Source organism: Oikopleura dioica, chromosome 1 (genome assembly GCF_907165135.1).
Source record: "Oikopleura dioica chromosome 1, OKI2018_I68_1.0, whole genome shotgun sequence".
NCBI lineage: Eukaryota > Metazoa > Chordata > Appendicularia > Copelata > Oikopleuridae > Oikopleura > Oikopleura dioica.
In genome coordinates this window covers 7267823-7286543 of record NC_137291.1, presented here as the reverse complement: position 1 = coordinate 7286543, position 18721 = coordinate 7267823, and the positions used below count along the sequence as shown (strand labels likewise).

General features: G+C 40.2%; 7 protein-coding genes across 8 annotated transcripts; 4 read left to right on the top strand and 3 right to left on the bottom strand.

Moving 5' to 3' along the window:
• Window positions 1-158: 158 nt before the first annotated feature.
• Window positions 159-1412, bottom strand: LOC145701180 (uncharacterized). Its single transcript, XM_081778410.1, has 2 exons — window positions 429-1412; window positions 159-383 (listed from the first exon to the last, which is right to left on the bottom strand). Exons 1-2 carry the CDS (start codon window positions 1410-1412, stop codon window positions 159-161), a joined length of 1209 nt encoding a protein of 402 aa, XP_081634536.1.
• Window positions 1413-1827: 415 nt separating this feature from the next.
• On the top strand, window positions 1828-2505 carry LOC145701147 (uncharacterized). Its single transcript, XM_081778378.1, has 5 exons — window positions 1828-1917; window positions 1963-2007; window positions 2079-2195; window positions 2240-2315; window positions 2351-2505. The coding sequence occupies exons 1-5, from the start codon at window positions 1828-1830 to the stop codon at window positions 2503-2505; spliced, it is 483 nt and encodes a 160-aa protein (XP_081634504.1).
• A 166-nt stretch (window positions 2506-2671) lies between these two features.
• Window positions 2672-6125, top strand: LOC145712083 (uncharacterized). The gene is made up of 5 exons (XM_081789774.1): window positions 2672-3176; window positions 3389-3968; window positions 4009-4178; window positions 4226-4890; window positions 5308-6125. Exons 2-4 carry the CDS (start codon window positions 3920-3922, stop codon window positions 4502-4504), a joined length of 498 nt encoding a protein of 165 aa, XP_081645900.1. The 5' UTR covers window positions 2672-3176; window positions 3389-3919; the 3' UTR covers window positions 4505-4890; window positions 5308-6125.
• A 73-nt stretch (window positions 6126-6198) lies between these two features.
• Window positions 6199-6940, top strand: LOC145701110 (uncharacterized). The gene is made up of 3 exons (XM_081778342.1): window positions 6199-6283; window positions 6475-6639; window positions 6840-6940. Exons 1-3 carry the CDS (start codon window positions 6244-6246, stop codon window positions 6938-6940), a joined length of 306 nt encoding a protein of 101 aa, XP_081634468.1. The 5' UTR covers window positions 6199-6243.
• Window positions 6941-7038: 98 nt separating this feature from the next.
• On the bottom strand, window positions 7039-8817 carry LOC145701088 (uncharacterized). Its single transcript, XM_081778320.1, has 5 exons — window positions 8238-8817; window positions 7902-8187; window positions 7554-7790; window positions 7290-7511; window positions 7039-7245 (listed from the first exon to the last, which is right to left on the bottom strand). The coding sequence occupies exons 1-5, from the start codon at window positions 8597-8599 to the stop codon at window positions 7039-7041; spliced, it is 1314 nt and encodes a 437-aa protein (XP_081634446.1). The 5' UTR covers window positions 8600-8817.
• A 4419-nt stretch (window positions 8818-13236) lies between these two features.
• On the top strand, window positions 13237-14752 carry LOC145698505 (uncharacterized). Its single transcript, XM_081775708.1, has 4 exons — window positions 13237-13496; window positions 13550-14206; window positions 14251-14474; window positions 14518-14752. Exons 1-4 carry the CDS (start codon window positions 13404-13406, stop codon window positions 14693-14695), a joined length of 1152 nt encoding a protein of 383 aa, XP_081631834.1. The 5' UTR covers window positions 13237-13403; the 3' UTR covers window positions 14696-14752.
• LOC145698516 (ras-related protein Rab-3-like) lies at window positions 14729-16932 on the bottom strand. 2 transcript variants are annotated; one of them, XM_081775719.1, is made up of 7 exons: window positions 16344-16470; window positions 16061-16199; window positions 15886-15991; window positions 15723-15841; window positions 15499-15623; window positions 15390-15450; window positions 14729-14994 (listed from the first exon to the last, which is right to left on the bottom strand). In XM_081775719.1, exons 1-7 carry the CDS (start codon window positions 16351-16353, stop codon window positions 14868-14870), a joined length of 687 nt encoding a protein of 228 aa, XP_081631845.1. In that variant the 5' UTR covers window positions 16354-16470; the 3' UTR covers window positions 14729-14867. The 2 variants fall into 2 exon arrangements, with proteins under 2 accessions (XP_081631845.1, XP_081631852.1); XM_081775726.1 differs by lacking the exon at window positions 16344-16470 and adding an exon at window positions 16806-16932 and having other exon boundaries at window positions 14730-14994.
• Window positions 16933-18721: the final 1789 nt, after the last annotated feature.

Below are 18721 nucleotides of genomic sequence, written 5' to 3'. Positions count from 1 at the left end.
TTGATAAAGAGGAGTGCATTTAAATTTTTCGTAGTTTTGGAGGATTGTACAGAGATGCGTGGAAAGAAGGGATCAAAAATTTTATAATTTATCCAAAATCTTAAATGTGAATTGACACTGAAATAAAATGAGCGCTTTCAATTTATTTCAGAAAAACATTATGAGTACGAGTAACAGAAATCATCGCAGGCTTCATCGCAGGAAGAAATCGGGTTCGGTTGAAAAACGATAGGCCTGTAGCAAGTTGTTTCGTGTTCGTTAATAATTTCTGAAGATGTGACTGAACTTCCATCCCATTCTACTCGTTCAACTTTCTTGTCGAAATTGCCATCAAAGACGATGAAAGGATCGCCGAAAAATATCGCAGTCGCATAGCGAAAGAACTAAATTTGATCAAGAAAGCACTATAAAACCAATTTAAATTTTACCGACAGAAGTTTCCCAACTGTCGACCACTCTCCGGCTCTGTAGAGAAAAACATCTTTGATATTTCCAGGAAGATCGAGAGCATATCCTCCTATTGCAATTACCCCGTCATCAACAGAAACACAACTAACATCTGAGACAAGAAAAGGAAAAGCCCTTGCTTCTGACCATCCATTTTCTTCCATGATTTCGACCTTATCACTTTGTCCGCCAACAATTATCGCTGAGTTCTCGTATACTGCCATCGAGCCGTATTTATGCTGATAGCTGGTTTCATATGTTTGAGTTGAAATAAGACCATCAAAGCTTTCGCATTTTGAAGAAGAGTACCCTTCGCATAGAATGATTTTCTCTTTTTCTGGGAGAGCAGCTAGTGAGCCCCAATAAACATCGAATCCATTCAAGAGCTGTCCGATTTCTTCAAAGCCACAGTCAGATATTTTCGCGACTTTGGTTGCATTTTGCATTCCGCCGAAAATATAAACCTCTCCTTTTAGCAAAGCAGATCCTGACCTGAACAAGTAAGGATATGTGCTGGAAATTGGAGAATTATAATGACGATTTTCTTTGAAATGGCCATCAGAAGAAATAGCATAGCTGAAAGCAGAGTAGCCGGCAAACTCCTTTTTATCTTGACAAAGAACGGTGATATAAGGCTGACATTTGAAGCCAGGACAATGACATCCATCAGGACAATTTTTGTTGCAAGGACAATCGTCAGTTTCGCGTAGAAACTGATCGAAGCATTCTTCAAAACAGTTTCTGTCGTCGCCGCAAATTTCTAGGCAGGAATAATGAGTCGTTTTTGCTTCTTCCATGCATTGTTCTTTATAGAGATGATTATTTTCGGAATCAAGACAGGAAAGACAAATTGGATTCGCCCAGTCCTCAAATCCAGCGAGACAATTACGGACAAGAATCCTGGCACTCTTCAAGTCGTAGTAGACATTCTCTTTCACAAAGCTGGTCCGAGTCACATTTTTCATAACAAAGCTCAAGATCGTCAAAGCATCTGCCTTCGCAGATCTTCGCTAGCTCTTTATCATTTTCGCTAAAGAATAATTTTTCGAAAAAAAGTTTTTTGGTGAAATTTCTTACGGACAGTTCTCGTTGATTTGGGCAGCTAGTAATGGAAAAATAACAGATAAAAGCTTCATTTGATTTTTTCAGAATGATCTGTAGTTACAGAAATTTGCTATTTATTCAAGCTTCTTGTAAAGTTTACATTCGTCGAGCGAGGGCATTTTGAGTATCTTCAGGGCGCGCCAGGTTTGGCATTTTTCTCTTCCTTGATTTCTTCACTTTCAATTTTCAGGATACGACTACGAGGGAAAATTTGATGGGGCTCTGCACACTCTTGAGCTTCATTCTTGCGGTTCTGACGTTGATGAATGCTCCAAAATGGTGACTTTTCCAATCCAAGAGCCAGATGGACCTGATCTTGCTGCGCCACCAACCCCTTCTGCTCCTCATAGTCAGCCTTGTTACAATGTGAGTTCAGCCTTTTTTCGCTCGGTCATTATACGCACCCTTTAGTGCGAAGGATGGTCTCACTACGAAGATGATTCTCAACAAGCGAAGGTAAAGAAAATTTTCTTGTCATCAAAGTTAAGGGGGTAGAACTAGGTTTTCAGAAAAAAAGCCGATTCTAGACCGGCGCTCAAAGCCAGGAGAGCTTAGATTTTCTAATTCTCTATTCGGCTGAAGATATGCAGAACAATATCACGGATTGCTGGGGAACATGCGAAGTTTCTCGACAATCTTTTGCCGTAAATTCATCTCTACTTGCTATTTATTTTTCATTAAAATTAAGTACAAAGGCCAAGAAATGAGCCGAGAAGTTAATCGATTCTGCAGCAATGGAACTGAAGGAAGCAACACGCAGAAAAGTAATCGAATCCTTGTTTTTTCTAATCATTTTTAGACACTCAATTGAACGAGTTCCACCATCAGAAGGCAGACGCGAGCATCATGTGCCAGTACGACTTGTGCAACGAAGATTTCCTGCCAGGTGGATTTTTCGTCACCAAAGTTTCAGCAACTCTTGTTTTGGCGATGATTGGATTTTCAAAATTTTGAATTTATTGATTAATAAATTTTATGATTTCAATAAAGCTCAATTTTGTCTCTTTGTTCATTGACATTTATTTGACTTTATTCTGAGTCGCAAATATTTGCATTGTCTTAGTTTAATTCCAAAAGACAGCCAATTTTTTCATTAATTTGGCATATTTGTGAGATGATTTTTGCCACTCCTACACAAGATTATCCTCCTCAGCTGAGTGAAGACAACGTTAATTCATGGCTGAAGAGATTTATTGGCAAATTAAAAAAAGAGACAAGTCGAAATGACACAGACCGGCTTATCTTGTCTGTTGAAAGAATGTACTTTCCAAAAGACAGCTTTGGAAGGTGGAAAAGTGTCTTGTTCAAAGATGATAAAGGTTTTTTATTTGGGCCTGGTTTTAAATGGAAATTCGAGCAAACACCACTACAGAAAAAACTTCTTCTGCAAAACTCTGATAACCTGCGAGAAATTGATCGTTCGGAGCTGAAACCGGAGAGAGGGCAGTTCTTTATAGAAAGCTCTTATGCGAAGCAAATTATTTCAAGTGGAGGCGAAGGAGTAATTGTCAAAGACAAAATTATGGATCTTGAAGTAGCAATAAGATTCCATCCATTTGATCCAAATGTCTTTCGATTTAAAAATACTGAGCGAAACTTGCATTTTGAACCTCATTATCTCAAAAGTAAGTAACAAAATGATATGAACTTCTCAATACACAAGGTCGGTCAAACCGATTATGGCGATTTTGGCCCTCAATTTCTGCGAAAAGATTTATTTGTTTGGCCTAAGTTTTCGTTAAAAATGATTGGTGGTCGGTTTTTGGACAAAATGCTTTGAGTATTGACTTTCTTTCCCGTTTATTGAGAAGTTAAAGATAAATAAAAATTTATCTAGATTTCGATCAAGCAGTTGATAAAATATCGAAAACGAAAAGTGGAACTTTGACGCAAGGAGGACCAACGGGTTATCAAATATTCACACAATATTCTTCGGAGAAAAATGCGCTCCAAAGAGAAGTGGTTCCATATCATCCAAATATAATCAGACACTTTGTGAATTTTGAAATATTTGATTCTTGCGATTTTGAGTCCGACTGTCTTGGTTGGATAACAGTAATGGAGTTGTGCAATTCAAATTTACGAGAAAAAATAAAGATCCCGAAAAATGAGCCAGAATATCTTGGTATGTCAAAGAGAAAACGAATTGCGATTGGTGTAAAAAAAGGTTTTGAGTATCTTTCCTCAATAGGAATATGGCACTGCGATGTTAAGGAAGGTCTTGTCGAATAAAACTTTAAATGGTTTAATAGTTTATTTTTGCATGATCATTTGATAGCCGGAAAACGTGCTGCTTTCAAGTGATGAGTCGCGTATTATTGATTTTGGTATTCTTTGTGAACAAACAGGGAGAGTTGGTTATCGTAAAATGGGATACACACGGCATGGATCAAGATACAAGGACGTTAACAATCTCCGTAAGTTTCATTTGATTTGTTTATTATAAAGAAAATTCAGGAGCTGGCTCTGCAGGCTTTTGCGAGATGGATCAAATTTCTTCAAAAAATGGGTTTTTTAATAGAAGCATTTTTGTTTTTATCTTCTGCGACTGGCAAACTGCTTGGTATCTGCTTTACAATCCATTGGGTTCTGATGAGCATAGAGAACAAGTATCGAAATTTTTAAAGGTCTGTATTATACAGACGTATCGGGGTTGACTTGCCTATATTTTAAGCAATCGAATGCAGAATGGTTGCGATCTGATGAAATTCCATCAATCGATAACATACAAAACGAGGCATTCTCTCAAGTTATTGGATGGGATGATTCGTTGATTCCAAAGCATTCTCTCGATAGTTTTCAAATGTCAAAAGCAATCGACAATTCGAATCTAAAAGAACGGTTGACAAAAACTGTAAGAACAGCATTTTTCAATGTTTCTTGCAGCGTCCTCGACCAAAAAGATACAAATCTTTGCGTTCCAATTGCTGTTTCGGAAAAGATTGCAATTTAAGATATAAATTATATTACATAATAAGATTTTTATAAAAAGTGATTTGAGCTTATACTGGAAGAGACTTTAAATAAAAATGATTTCATTGCAACCTCTTCTAATGACTCTGATAAAAAAAGCACTCGAAGAAATCGACAACCGGGACATAACTTTTGAAGAAATATTTCACCTCCTCACTATGATCATCTATCCAAGAAGTTTGGCCGGTTTAAATTTGAATCCATCGAGGAAGGATCCCGAGAAGAACCGAGATGATCAAGAAATAAAAATTGGTGTTATCCTTTCCCGGCTAGTTTATCCAACATATTTCAACGAAAGTGGATCGGACATTATCAAAAGATACATGAATAAATACATGACAGATTTTCACCTTAGGGCCTACACAGGTACAACAGTTTTTTTTTCTTTTTTTGGTATTCATTGTCCTAATTTTCTGTAAAAATGTCCACAAAAGTGGGCGAGAGTCCCCGAAAAAATTTCTTACCGAGACGTTAAATTTTTTTTTACAAAAATTTAAACGGAAAGATAGCAAATTTTATCCTCAAGATGCCTTTCTCTTGCTTCTATGTATTTTTTATTCAGTGAAGTTAATAACACGAGCTGTTGATTTCTTTTAAAAGCCTTGATTTTGTAAAAAAAATACTATTTTTGCCTCTTCAGGGAAAAAAATGTCCATAAAAGTGGAACATTATCTTAAATTTTATGTCCAACAAAAACCTCTTAAAATAGAGAATATGTCCACAAAAAAGGAAAAAACTGTATAGAAAGTAAAATATATGAAAATAACTTATATTTCAAACAAGTTAGCCTTCATGAAAAGTTCGACAATGCCCGACCATTGACTGTTTGTGGTGCGTATCTTGAAGATGGGGTAGTTAGATTTCATCAAATGGTACTTGACCATATTGACACTAAAACCAACGAATATGTCCTTCAAAATACTGACTGGAGCTTTGATGATGTAGTTTTGCGAATTCCTCGATCAAAACCTTACTACGTAACTGAAGTTGAGGGGTCTTTATTTTCTTTGCATTTTCATTTTATTTGATCGAAGCGTTAGATATTCCTTGCTAGCTTATATTGAGAACCTTTTTAAAAGAAAAGATGCGAGAAGTCCAACGAGTTACAGGCGGATATAGAGAAAATGCAGAGAACGGAGAGAATAGATGGCTTGCGAACGAAAATTATGAAAATACAATGATCCCAGATGAGATATATCTCTTAACTGAAGCACATGAAATTTACTTCTCTAAGTATAGAGTGTTTCAATAAAATGAAATAAGTTTGGAAAGAGCAAAAATGATGGCGATCAAAAAAAAAATTATCATTTTGTTGTTTGATCTGATTCTTTTAGAACCTTCAATCTAAAAGAGCCTAACATACCGAATTTTTCAAGCATTTGCGATATCTTTGTTATTTTAATTTTCTAGACTCTAGAATCAAATGAATTTGCTCTTGAATCAATGGCAATTGGCAAACTTCTTACTTACTCAAGAGCGGATGCTGTTATTGTCAAAGTTCGACTTATTCAAAGTAGACTAATTAAATTAGTACTGACTGCCAAAAAACTATTGAATTAGCGGTAATCAGTGAAAGCATAATGCCGGAATTCGCATCTAATATCGACAAATTTGCATCGCAAATCGCATTCACCTGTACAAAAACTATTGGATTACAGTCAGCACTCGGCATATAAAATCTGCATCAGAAGTCTTAAGAGAGCATTCTGAGATTTAGCAATGAGAATCATACATCTTTTCTTTTTCGCCGGTGTTTTAGGTGATCTTGGATTTTTCGGCCAGGGTAGCGTTCAAAATTTTTCTCTTGAGCTGAGCTGAGCGAGCGGGAAATACATCTCAGCTTTTATTTTTGACCAAACTTTAGCCCAAAGTCTTTAGGGCTCAATTTGAATCTCATTGAATCAAGAACGCCTGCCCAGGCATTTCGACCCATTATAACAATTTTTATAGGACAAGCCGAGCTCTTCAGATCTCTCGGAAAAGCGCTGCGAGACATGGGAGCTACTCAGCGTCATCCCTTCAAACGAAGTGGACCGATTGTCAACAAGTTTGCAGCATACGTCGATGAGTGTGTAAACAAGGCCTTTGCTCTCAGCGGTCTCGGAACAGGAATTGGTTCGATCAAGCATTTTTATTGCATTTTGATTTACTACTAGGTCGAAGTGGAGCATCTCAGTTGCAATAAAAGGCGAAGACTCTCAGGCAATTATCCATTCGAGTTTATTTTTTTCAAAATGACAAGCAAAAAGCCAGTGAATTCCTACATTTGTTTCTAATAGTTTTCGCTACCGACTTCATTTAATACTTATATTAAGTAATACTTAAAATCAAGAAGAACCAATTGAAAGGCCTTGACGATTTGATGACTTTCATCAAGTCCTGTGAGCAAGAAGCAATGGACGAATTCTTCAACTAATCATTTCTTTCTGCTTCCATACTGATTACAGTCTCAATCTGTTCTTGACAAATAAAGTCTAGTTGTTACATTATTTCTGATTTTATTGACAATATTTTTCATTTGGACGGGTTTTGAGAAACAGTTCGAAACTTGCGCGAAAGAACAAAGTACCAAAGCAGATTCAAGAGCAAACTCGTTGAAATCAGAATTGGGGAAAGGGGGTCAAAACGAGGATTCACATCGTAAAGATATTTGTAAATCAGAAAGCTAGCTATGAGGAAGGAAATGTGTTCCAAATTAATGATGACGGTGTTAACCAGTCCCTAAAATTGTCAAATGAATTTTGATTCAAAAGGAAAGGGCTTACGAGAAGGCGATTTTTGTCGTCTAAATCGAAAAAGAATAATTTTGAAAAGGACTGCAGCCATTCGTTCTGTGAGTTTTTTCTTCCAATGGAAAAAAGGATTAGATAATGCAGAATCAAGGGAATCACAAAGCCAAAAATGACGCCCATCGTTCCCCAAGTTTCATCCAATTCGTGGAGGATAAATAAGAGAAGATAAATTCTTGTGAAGATTTGAAGCAAAAACTAAAAAAGTTAAATGATCAAGCCCCCTTTTAAGAAAATAACCATTATAAAAATGTAGAAAACATAAAATCCATTGAGCTTGTTTGAAAATTGAACGACCCTCTTCTGCGATGTTATTGTCCAGGTGAATGAAAGAAGAGAAGTCACAAGCGCTAGAATCGGAAGAATCATCTCGTTTATCTCTTCTCGATCTCGTATTGTGTGGCAAAAAGAACCGGTGATGTTGGTGATGTTCTCTGTTTGACGACAAGTGTAAATCACGTGAAATTGAAGAAAAAGCTAAAAGGAGTTAAACAAACGAAGCCTTTTAGTTCTTTTTAACGAAAATGGGAAAAATTTCTTTGTGTAAAACAAATCATTTTTTCACCGCCGTTTTATTTTTGAAATTACCTGTGGGGCTGCCTCTGTCGTAGCTTCAATAAATCTTATTTTCAAAAGATCAGATCCTAGCTCCGCGGTCGAGCCCATTTCTTTGAACATGTGGTAAAGGGGACCAAGCAGGAAGGCGTGAATAATTTTCACGGAGATCGATTTTCTTTCGTTTTCAGAAATGTCTTGAGAGTTGTAAGACGTCCAAGCAATAATTGAACCGGCAAAGAGCACGATTAGGAGTGTTATAACGCCCCAGACGTAATTTTCGGTTGTCAAGTACGTTATTCCAAGGGAAATGTCCGAGCTAAAAGATCATGATAAAATTTTCACTCGTAGAATTTAAATTTGCCTTACCCAACGTCAAAAATATAAAGAAACATGGCAAAAACAACCTTTGCATACGCAAAAGAAGTCATCACTTTGGACCAGCAGCCACAGAATCGAGCAATTAGGAGAAACACAATCATGCTTCCTCCAAGAAATACAACCGGAATAAAAATGGGCAGCAGATTCTTTTCGCTGCGTAGAGAAATTTCCATGGTTTCATTTTGACTTGTTTCGTTGTGAATAGTTGGCTGAGGAGACGGTGGACTCCATGGACCCGGCAAATAGGAAAAGTACCGTGGGCGAGAGATTTCACGACGGAGGGGGAAATAGATTGGGGCATTTGCGCGTGTTTTTCTCGTCCCAATCTTTTTGCTCTTTTTGGCGCGCATCTTGCGCCACGTGGGAGTGGGTCCTCCGCGAAGAACAACAACAACGCCCCGTCTAGAAACATTTTTCACAATTCACCTTTCTCAAAAATTGACCTAAGAAACTTCTTCCTCCTTCAATTCTTATAACTTTGACTTTCATTTAGTAATAATGAATAAACTTAATAATAATTATTTGTAAATAAAAATAAAAAGAAATCTTTAAATTGAAAAAAATATATTCAAAACCATAACATAATTGAAAACTTTGTCAATTTGAATTTAAAAAACGATGGGTGTGGGCGGGGTTGGGGACTGAGATTGATCACCTCGGAGTTCCCAGCCATTGTCAAGCCCCTTAATTTAAATTTGCCAGAGACGGGGCTGAGACGGCCCTTCGGGCCGTCAAGCCCCTTAATTTAAATTTGCCAGAGACGGGGCTGAGACGGCCCTTCGGGCCGTCAAGCCCTTAATTTAAATTTGCCAGAGACGGGGCTGAGACGGCCCTTCGGGCCGTCAAGCCCCTTAATTTAAATTTGCCAGAGACGGGGCTGAGACGGCCCTTCGGGCCGTCAAGCCCCTTAATTTAAATTTGCCAGAGACGGGGCTGAGACGGCCCTTCGGGCCGTCAAGCCCCTTAATTTAAATTTGCCAGAGACGGGGCTGAGACGGCCCTTCGGGCCGTCAAGCCCCTTAATTTAAATTTGCCAGAGACGGGGCTGAGACGGCCCTTCGGGCCGTCAAGCCCCTTAATTTAAATTTGCCAGAGACGGGGCTGAGACGGCCCTTCGGGCCGTCAAGCCCCTTAATTTAAATTTGCCAGAGACGGGGCTGAGACGGCCCTTCGGGCCGTCAAGCCCCTTAATTTAAATTTGCCAGAGACGGGGCTGAGACGGCCCTTCGGGCCGTCAAGCCCTTAATTTAAATTTGCCAGAGACGGGGCTGAGACGGCCCTTCGGGCCGTCAAGCCCCTTAATTTAAATTTGCCAGAGACGGGGCTGAGACGGCCCTTCGGGCCGTCAAGCCCCTTAATTTAAATTTGCCAGAGACGGGGCTGAGACGGCCCTTCGGGCCGTCAAGCCCCTTAATTTAAATTTGCCAGAGACGGGGCTGAGACGGCCCTTCGGGCCGTCAAGCCCTTAATTTAAATTTGCCAGAGACGGGGCTGAGACGGCCCTTCGGGCCGTCAAGCCCTTAATTTAAATTTGCCAGAGACGGGGCTGAGACGGCCCTTCGGGCCGTCAAGCCCCTTAATTTAAATTTGCCAGAGACGGGGCTGAGACGGCCCTTCGGGCCGTCAAGCCCTTAATTTAAATTTGCCAGAGACGGGGCTGAGACGGCCCTTCGGGCCGTCAAGCCCCTTAATTTAAATTTGCCAGAGACGGGGCTGAGACGGCCCTTCGGGCCGTCAAGCCCCTTAATTTAAATTTGCCAGAGACGGGGCTGAGACGGCCCTTCGGGCCGTCAAGCCCTTAATTTAAATTTGCCAGAGACGGGGCTGAGACGGCCCTTCGGGCCGTCAAGCCCTTAATTTAAATTTGCCAGAGACGGGGCTGAGACGGCCCTTCGGGCCGTCAAGCCCCTTAATTTAAATTTGCCAGAGACGGGGCTGAGACGGCCCTTCGGGCCGTCAAGCCCCTTAATTTAAATTTGCCAGAGACGGGGCTGAGACGGCCCTTCGGGCCGTCAAGCCCCTTAATTTAAATTTGCCAGAGACGGGGCTGAGACGGCCCTTCGGGCCGTCAAGCCCCTTAATTTAAATTTGCCAGAGACGGGGCTGAGACGGCCCTTCGGGCCGTCAAGCCCCTTAATTTAAATTTGCCAGAGACGGGGCTGAGACGGCCCTTCGGGCCGTCAAGCCCCTTAATTTAAATTTGCCAGAGACGGGGCTGAGACGGCCCTTCGGGCCGTCAAGCCCCTTAATTTAAATTTGCCAGAGACGGGGCTGAGACGGCCCTTCGGGCCGTCAAGCCCCTTAATTTAAATTTGCCAGAGACGGGGCTGAGACGGCCCTTCGGGCCGTCAAGCCCCTTAATTTAAATTTGCCAGAGACGGGGCTGAGACGGCCCTTCGGGCCGTCAAGCCCCTTAATTTAAATTTGCCAGAGACGGGGCTGAGACGGCCCTTCGGGCCGTCAAGCCCTTTAATTTAAATTTGCCAGAGACGGGGCTGAGACGGCCCTTCGGGCCGTCAAGCCCCTTAATTTAAATTTGCCAGAGACGGGGCTGAGACGGCCCTTCGGGCCGTCAAGCCCCTTAATTTAAATTTGCCAGAGACGGGGCTGAGACGGCCCTTCGGGCCGTCAAGCCCCTTAATTTAAATTTGCCAGAGACGGGGCTGAGACGGCCCTTCGGGCCGTCAAGCCCCTTAATTTAAATTTGCCAGAGACGGGGCTGAGACGGCCCTTCGGGCCGTCAAGCCCCTTAATTTAAATTTGCCAGAGACGGGGCTGAGACGGCCCGAAGGTCAAGCCCCTTTAATTTAAAAATCATGGAAGGTGGCTGAATTTTAAGGGTCTTCCAGGAAGGCCGGTCTTCCACCAGAAAAAGTCCTCCAGGGTCCTCCAAGAGTCACATGATCAAGATTTTTTAAAATTATTATCTATTTATAAGTTAAAGATTAATTTATCTTAAATAGTCTAGGTTAGACCTATCTTCCATCAATTTGGTCTTCCACCAGATAAAAGTCCTCCATCAAGCATGGGAAAATATTTGAATGTGCGCGAAATATTCAAAACCCCGGCCCGGGCCCTCAGACTCCGTCGTGATATCTCTCGCCCACGGTACCCAAAACCGGAGCCATTATACTGGTACTCACTGTATTCCCACGCATAAGTCTCCCGATTGAAATAAGATCTCTTTTCTTCGTAAAAAGCCATCAATAAAAGAAAAAGGGTGAGCAGTTCACCGTGAACTTAGACCTCGTTCACCGCGATTTGAGCATTTAGAAATTTTTGTTGCACAAAGGATAAGTTTCGAAAAATGTTTTTAGGCCAAAAAATCACTTTTTAACTGTTAGTGCCATCTTCACCGCCGTCTCAAACCGAGTCGAACGGTATATGTATCTCTGGAAAATTCTAGAGTTTCGGGTACTTCCGGTCAAATTTACGAAATTCTAGTTTTCCACTGCCGTTTTGATACAGAAATGGTACTATGGCATATAGCATATCAAAATGACCGCTAGGACGTGAGGAGTGCAGGGGTCTCAAAAATAAGTACTTTTGCAAAGAAAAGTACCTAAAAATAATTATTTTGTGATTTTTAGCACTAAAAATATCAATTTTTAAGAAATTTTCGATTTAAATGTAGTTTTCTTTGTAGATTTATTTATAAGAGATAAAACTTGATTATCCATCTGCTTTCTGCCCGAAAAAATTAATACTTGATATTTTTAGTGCTAAAAAATCACAAAATAATTATTTTTAGGTACTTTTCTTTGCAAAAGTACTTATTTTTTGAGACCCCTGCACTCCTCACGTCCTAGCGGTCATTTTGATATGCTATATGCCATAGTACCATTTCTGTATCAAAAACGGCAGTGGAAAACTAGAATTTCGTAAATTTGACCGGAAGTACCCGAAACTCTAGAATTTTCAAGAGATACATATACCGTTCGACTCGGTTTGAGACGGCGGTGAAGATGGCACAAACAGTTAAAAAGTGATTTTTTTGCCTGAAAACATTTTTCGAAACTTATCAAAGCCAAATTGGCGATCATTATTGCTTACTTAGAAAAAAGACATTTTGGGCATTAAAATTGTCATAAAGCTGGTCAAGGGAAGATTTTTCAGTCTCAAGTTAATTTCATAGCCATTTTAATCTGAAAATAATGGATAAGCAAAATCTCTCATTGAACGATCAGGGGGTCGAAATGGAGTCCTCCAATCTGATCTACTATGGAAGGGAGTTGAAAAGGAACTGGAATGTAAGACATGTAACTCTGCTCTATCAAGCGATCTATGCGAGAATGTTTATGATCTTTATGATCTTACAAGGTGCTCTGTTGGCTAGTACTTTGCGGTTTTTTATCATCAACATCCCAATTTCTGAATCAATATAATAAGAATAGGAGTCATTGCCGTAAGGGTTGTAGACGTCCAAATAATTCTCTGCGTATAAATGAGACTTTTTCATAACAATATTTGATTTCAAACAGCAAGAAAAATATCTTGTTGGGTCGGATAATTAGCCAACAGACTTTGAATTAATTTATTGGAGACAATGCTGTAAACTTTTTTTATGAGCTTCACGATGTGCTTGATACTACCTTGATGACGTGCATGTAGTTATATTTTTAATTTCTGCCGGGTTTAAATGGAGTCCACTGTTTTATATCGTCATAATCGTAACCAAGCGATTCGGAAGACCATTCAAAAGGATCAGGGAGGAACGAAAAATAGTCCGAGTATGAACTGTCAAGATATTGACTCTCTCTATAATAATCAGAACTCTCCATTTAAATAATTCCAGCTATAAATTTTTCTAACTAAAAATGTATTTTTCTTCTTAAATTTGGTGAAAGTTGAGACAGTCAGACGAAAAACTCCCCCCAAATTAACGAATAACAAATCAAAATGATCATGTCTTATCAATTAATTTGTCTTTATGAAGCCTAGCGTCTTTTATAGAGCTACTTTTACGAGAGACTTCCGCATAACGGATGGGAAATCATTACGCTCGCTAATGAATTCTGAAATTTTAAACCCTCGTAATCGCGGTCGCCCGTGAAATCGACCAAGGAATAAAGTGATGCTACGTTGCTCCTAAGCCTTCAGATCCAACTCAGCAGATAAGTTTTATAAATACTATAAAGCCTTATCAGCGAAAATATGAAAATTTTTAATACTGCGGCTTTTCTTCTTTCGGCGACTGAAGGAGCTTGGGTTCAGCCTAAATATGAAGAAGTTTTAAAAGCATCAAAGGTAAGTTTCAAGAAAAAGTATTTCCGAAATAGAAAAATTCATTTTATCTTCAGGGCCGTTCCTCATTCAATTGGGGCTTCCCAGTTGGTCCGCGAAACTCAAAAGCCTTCGAAACCTGTGGCGAACCTTCTCTTCCCAAAAACGCATTGAAATTCGAATGCAACAGCTCTACCTGCGCCGTCATTTGCCAGCCGGGTTTGATGCCCCTTGGAAAAGCTCGAGTTCGCTGTCGAAAAAGCGGTTGGGCAAAAGCCTTTCCCGATTGTGGCGGCTGCGATCCAGAGCCAAAAAGAGCCGCTGACGTTTTGGCCGAATGCAAGGATGGAAAAACACGATCGTGCAATCTTCGCTGCGCCGCTGGAAAATTTTTCCCCGATCTTGGAATCAACCAGCTTGGAGTTGGACTCAAAACGAAGATCAACTGCAAGTGCAAAAAGCGATCCGGCAAATGCGATTACAAATTCGTCAGCAAAGAGCTCAAGAGAAAAAATGTCTCTAAATTCGAATGCGCTGATATTCCTGTTACTCCCGGAACAACTCAACCAACTGCTCCTCCCCAGCCTCAAAGCTCAGCAGCCCCAGCCGTAATCATCGAAGATAACCAAGCTTCGTTCTCTGGGTCGTGTTCTTCCTTGATTCCAGGAAATACAGAGGCAGCAGCGATTTGCAACACAATCGAAGATGTTAATGTGAAACGAGCTCTTCATCATGTAAGTTATAACAGCGAAAATTATTGAGCAAAGAATTCTCCTAGGCTCCACCACTGGAAGTCGATGCAAAACTATGTGCTGATGCTCAATCTTACGCCAATCTCCTTGCTCAGCGAGACACTGGACTTTCCCACGATGGTGCTCTTCTACAGAGCCTCAAGCAAGGAGAAAACCTCATGTTTGGAGTAAACGATATGAGCGTTGAGGGCAACTTTCTCCTGGCGACGCAAATGTGGCACGATGAATGGAAAGATTGGGACTTTCAAAAGTAATATTTTCGAATTTTCTTCATCTTTGCTATTTTCTCCTAGATTGACTTGCACTCCAGGCCGCCAGTGCCTCCATTTCACGCAACAAGTCTGGATCGGAACTCAAAAAGTGTGCTACGCCGCGGCAAAAACAGGTCGCAAAACATATGTGGTCGCTCGATACTCACCGCCAGGCAATAGCATGAGACGAATGCGTGAAAATGTCCTCCCTGCTAATTGAAAAAGAATAATAAAGCTTGTTTTTTTGTGATGTGTAAAACTCTGTATTTGTATTGCACGACGGATGATAAGTTAAAATATAAGGATAAGGAGGTTATATAGAAATATATCAACAATGAAGTAAAAAGGTTTCTTTGAAATGATATTTCAGGAAATATTTCTCCGCCAGGTTTTCAACAGGAGCATGGCGGTTTGTTTTCGCTTTGGCCAACGTCGTGGAGATTTTGAGTGCCAGTTGATGCTGCTTGGGCGCTCTCTTCTAGTGATTCTGCCATTTTATCGCAAATAACATCGACGAGTCTTAACATTTTCAGTGTAAGAAAGGTTCTTTTCTAGACCCCCTCGATAAAGGTCCAAGACTAAAAGATACCCTAACCCTGGGGTGCGAAACGGGACCGGGGCAAAGGGACAACTCCCACGTCCCGTGCCCCGTTTTGCCCCGTTTCGGGACCGGGACGGGACGGGGCACCAGATGTAGGCAAAAATTAACAAAAAACTGGAGTGAAAAAAACGGGGCAAACGGGGCAAAATGGGACGTGACGGGGCACCGAGTCCAGAAAATCAAGCGGGACGGGACGGGGCACCGATACTCCTTGCCCCGTTTCGCACCCCAGCCCTAACCCTTACCCTAACGAAGGACTCGACTGAACTTTGAGTGAGCTTTTCTGAGTCAGATATGAAATTAAATTAATTACCTGTCAAATGAGGCCGAAACATTCAAATTTTCCTTCGCTGACGTTTCAAAGAAATCAAATCCTAAGTGTGAGCATTCATTAAAGATGGATATTTGCGTGGCGAATTTACCTAATTGCCTTGCCAGCTCTTCGCCTCGCTCGGTCGACACGACACGTTCATTCTCCATGTCTGCTTTGTTCGCTACGAGCATCACTTGAGCGGAATCCCAACTGTATGTTTTGATTTGCGTCGCCCTTGAAAATAAATTATTGATTCATCATCTTTAATACCCTTTTGATCAAAATTAAGGGCTTAAGAGCGTTCTTTATGAATTCTAGAGCCCGAAAACTCACCAGTCCTGAACAGCATTGAACGAATCTTCATTAGTGATATCATACATCAGAATAAATCCCATTGCTCCTCGATAATAAGCCGTAGTAATCGTCCTGTATCTCTCCTGGCCCGCTGTATCCTAGCCGAATTTATTTGCCACGTGATGCATTTACCCGGACTTACCCAAATCTGCAGCTTGACTCGTTTATTATTCCTCTGTACAGTCTTTACTTTGAAATCAATGCCAACAGTCGAAACAAACGCAGAGGTAAAGCTGTCATCTGCGTATCTAAATCGAAGGTTAAGGGCGTCAATCGCTTAATTTGAAAATTAAAAAGAAGATGAACTTTAATTTTACCTGAATAAGAATGACGTCTTTCCTACAGCAGAGTTGCCAATAATGAGCAGTTTGAACATGTAGTCAAAGTTTTGATCAGTCGCATCATTTTTCGAAGTTGACGGGGACGACATCTGCAAGTCGTAGAAGCGCCGCGGAGCTGTAAATGAAATAATTATTCGGGTTAATATTTAAACAAATATATCACGGAGAATATGTTTTTGATTAAAAATGACACAAAGTCAAGTTTGTCAAGGAGAAAATTAGCCAGAGGCACAAATACTGTTGATATCATTTTTTTAACCTTCTGACATATTTTCAGCGACTTTTAATGTCAGCAGCAGTAATTTTGATCTTTTAGGGTTAATTTAACCTATGGATATGAGATGTCCCAAAATATGGCGAATTCTAAAGTAAATTTTTGACGACAAATTTTAATGATTTTTGGTCGGAAAATTTCGGCTCTTTTAGATTTTTTCTTCTAAAATCGAAGCTAAAAATTAAATCAACCCTTTTTCAAAAACTGCAAAATGTGTAATAAAAGTGTCCAAATAGGTATTTCTCTGCGGGTATGCGAATAAATGTGTATTTTTCTCGTTTGAGGAGTGGCCCGAACCGAGATCGATTAATGCCTTTGCTCGTGACGAAACCGCCTTGGAAACTGCCTTGAAGGACACTTTATAATTACTCGCTAATAGCCGCCATTTTTCATCTCCAAAACAACTCCCCCAAAAACAGAATATTTTATAAGAAATCTGCGCCTTACCTTTTCTGCTTTAAACTTTGAAGAGTACGCGCTCCTGTTTTTTTTCGCAAAAAGAAAATCAATTGACGCTTATCTCGGATCAGCAGGGCTATACGCACAGTATCGCAATTTTCTATCTGAAAGAAAAAAAATGGCAGATGGTTAGAGTTTGTTTTGGGAGTCGATATAAATAAGGTCAGGACACGGCACATGGGAATTTATACTGTGCAGAAAGGGGGATGAAAAGAAGCTCTTGGGGAGTTGGGAAAGCTTGGAATATTTTTTGATAATAGAATTTAGCTCCATAATTTGTGGGAATTATGATAAAAAATCCATATAAAGTAAGGGTCAACACGGGATAATTGCTCCTGAATGTCCGCATTATAGAATGGGTATCCCAAATTTTACATTGCCAGAACTGAAAAACAGATCCACATGTGACATGTATATCATATACAGTATACAGTATATGTTGATATATCTCTGTGTATATAAAATTAAGTCGTCTCTCTTTGGCAAAATTGGTGAGTGGAAGCATCTCCGAGCGATCCTAAGGGAGCACTCTTATCGCTAATAGATACTAGCAAAACGGCTGAGCTACAGTCAGCCACTATACAAATAATCGATTCCCTACCCGTCACAATCTGATGCAGTCAATAATATTAGCCCTCTCTCTCTCTTTTTATTAGTTCTTCTGTAAGTGCATCAGCGGCCGATATTAAAACGTATAAAAAATCTTATTAACAAGGCTTCAAAAAGAAGAGTGAAAAAAAGAACATAATGAAGAATGCTGAGTTCCCTGTATGTTCACTGTAATGGTTGATCGATCCACCCGTCGATGAGAATCATCAATATCGGCGAATTCGCAATACTCAATTTAGTCAATAAATTCTTTTATTAACTTTCTTTATCATGAGCCAGCTTACTATAAATACTATAAATTTCAAATTAGTGGAATCATTGTTGACACCCTTAAATTTGTTTTCAAAAAAAATTGCCTGAAATTATCGTTGAACCCCCTCTTTCTCTATTAAAAAAGTTTGTTGATGAAGCCGTTGACTTGCGGGGGTTGAACCTTATTTTTGGTACTTCTTCTGAAAACCAGGCGCTTGCTCATTAATAATTGAAAAAAGGAGGAATCGAAGACAGCCCACGGCGCTCCTCGAAGAACTTTTTCTTTGAAAAAAATACCAGTGAGAATTTTCAAAGTTAGGTTCAAAAAAGGCTGGTTCCTTGAGCCTCAAGGCTTGAGGGACCTTTTCTCTAAATAACTCTTTATTAAATAGTAAAATTTGATGCTCGACTTAGGCAAAAGAAGAAGAAGCGGGAGCAAGGAAGGTCAGATATTGATCGAGTATCTGGTAGCGTGAAACAAAGAATGTGACATACCTCGCGCCAGTGGACATATACTGGGCTGCCGCACATATGCACTTTGAAATAAAGCTATCGCCAACATTGATTGCGAAATATTGATTCGCCATACTCTCATTCAATTGGACTTACAAGGCGGATAAGCGAGCATGCAATGTAGATTCTCAGCACTCTTCCTTGATGTCAATATTGCTATAGCAGGAAATTCATTGAAGTCAGTTCAATCCAGTCTGTCATAAGGCCTTGGAAATGATGTATAATTCGAAGCAGTAGTTCTGCAGAGCCGTGTTCTTCGACCTAGCGATGTTATTTTCGTCAAGTCGTTCCGAAGTCAAAGAAGACAAAGACGGACCTTCTGAGCGACTCTCTTCGACTTTTTTCGCTGCGATTTTTGACATTCTCGCTCGAGACCTGAAGACGAGGCGTAAGACAAGACCTGGAAGACGTAGGAATTCTACCATGCCACGAATTTGAAGAAAAAAGCAGCATGGAAAATCGAAACCCTATAAAACCATGCAGAAGAAAAGAAGACATTAGCTACCATGGTACTTCATTCAATCAATCCA

Bases quoted from the DNA above. Each gene is read 5' to 3' on its own strand.
- LOC145701180 (XM_081778410.1), bottom strand. From the start codon at position 1,412: ATGAAAAATGTGACTCGGACCAGCTTTGTGAAAGAGAATGTCTACTAC. The intron at 384-428 runs GTAAAATTTAAA...GATCAAATTTAG, and splicing joins CAGTTGGGAAACTTCTGTCG to TTCTTTCGCTATGCGACTGC.
- LOC145701147 (XM_081778378.1), top strand. From the start codon at position 1,828: ATGGTGACTTTTCCAATCCAAGAGCCAGATGGACCTGATCTTGCTGCG. The intron at 1,918-1,962 runs GTGAGTTCAGCC...CGCACCCTTTAG, and splicing joins ATAGTCAGCCTTGTTACAAT to TGCGAAGGATGGTCTCACTA. The intron at 2,196-2,239 runs GTAAATTCATCT...ATTAAAATTAAG, and splicing joins TTTCTCGACAATCTTTTGCC to TACAAAGGCCAAGAAATGAG.
- LOC145712083 (XM_081789774.1), top strand. From the start codon at position 3,920: ATGGGATACACACGGCATGGATCAAGATACAAGGACGTTAACAATCTC. The intron at 3,969-4,008 runs GTAAGTTTCATT...AAGAAAATTCAG, and splicing joins CAAGGACGTTAACAATCTCC to GAGCTGGCTCTGCAGGCTTT. The intron at 4,179-4,225 runs GTCTGTATTATA...CTATATTTTAAG, and splicing joins AAGTATCGAAATTTTTAAAG to CAATCGAATGCAGAATGGTT.
- LOC145701110 (XM_081778342.1), top strand. From the start codon at position 6,244: ATGAGAATCATACATCTTTTCTTTTTCGCCGGTGTTTTAG. The intron at 6,284-6,474 runs GTGATCTTGGAT...CAATTTTTATAG, and splicing joins CTTTTTCGCCGGTGTTTTAG to GACAAGCCGAGCTCTTCAGA. The intron at 6,640-6,839 runs GTTCGATCAAGC...ACTTATATTAAG, and splicing joins CGGTCTCGGAACAGGAATTG to TAATACTTAAAATCAAGAAG.
- LOC145701088 (XM_081778320.1), bottom strand. From the start codon at position 8,599: ATGCGCGCCAAAAAGAGCAAAAAGATTGGGACGAGAAAAACACGCGCA. The intron at 7,512-7,553 runs GTTATTTTCTTA...TAACTTTTTTAG, and splicing joins TTTTCTACATTTTTATAATG to TTTTTGCTTCAAATCTTCAC. The intron at 7,246-7,289 runs GTAAGCCCTTTC...TGACAATTTTAG, and splicing joins ACGACAAAAATCGCCTTCTC to GGACTGGTTAACACCGTCAT.
- LOC145698505 (XM_081775708.1), top strand. From the start codon at position 13,404: ATGAAAATTTTTAATACTGCGGCTTTTCTTCTTTCGGCGACTGAAGGA. The intron at 14,207-14,250 runs GTAAGTTATAAC...GAATTCTCCTAG, and splicing joins TGAAACGAGCTCTTCATCAT to GCTCCACCACTGGAAGTCGA. The intron at 14,475-14,517 runs GTAATATTTTCG...ATTTTCTCCTAG, and splicing joins AAAGATTGGGACTTTCAAAA to ATTGACTTGCACTCCAGGCC.
- LOC145698516 (XM_081775719.1), bottom strand. The intron at 15,451-15,498 runs GTAAATTCGCCA...GCTCACACTTAG, and splicing joins AGAGCTGGCAAGGCAATTAG to GATTTGATTTCTTTGAAACG. The intron at 14,995-15,389 runs GTAATTAATTTA...GAAAATGTTAAG, and splicing joins GTTTCGGCCTCATTTGACAG to ACTCGTCGATGTTATTTGCG.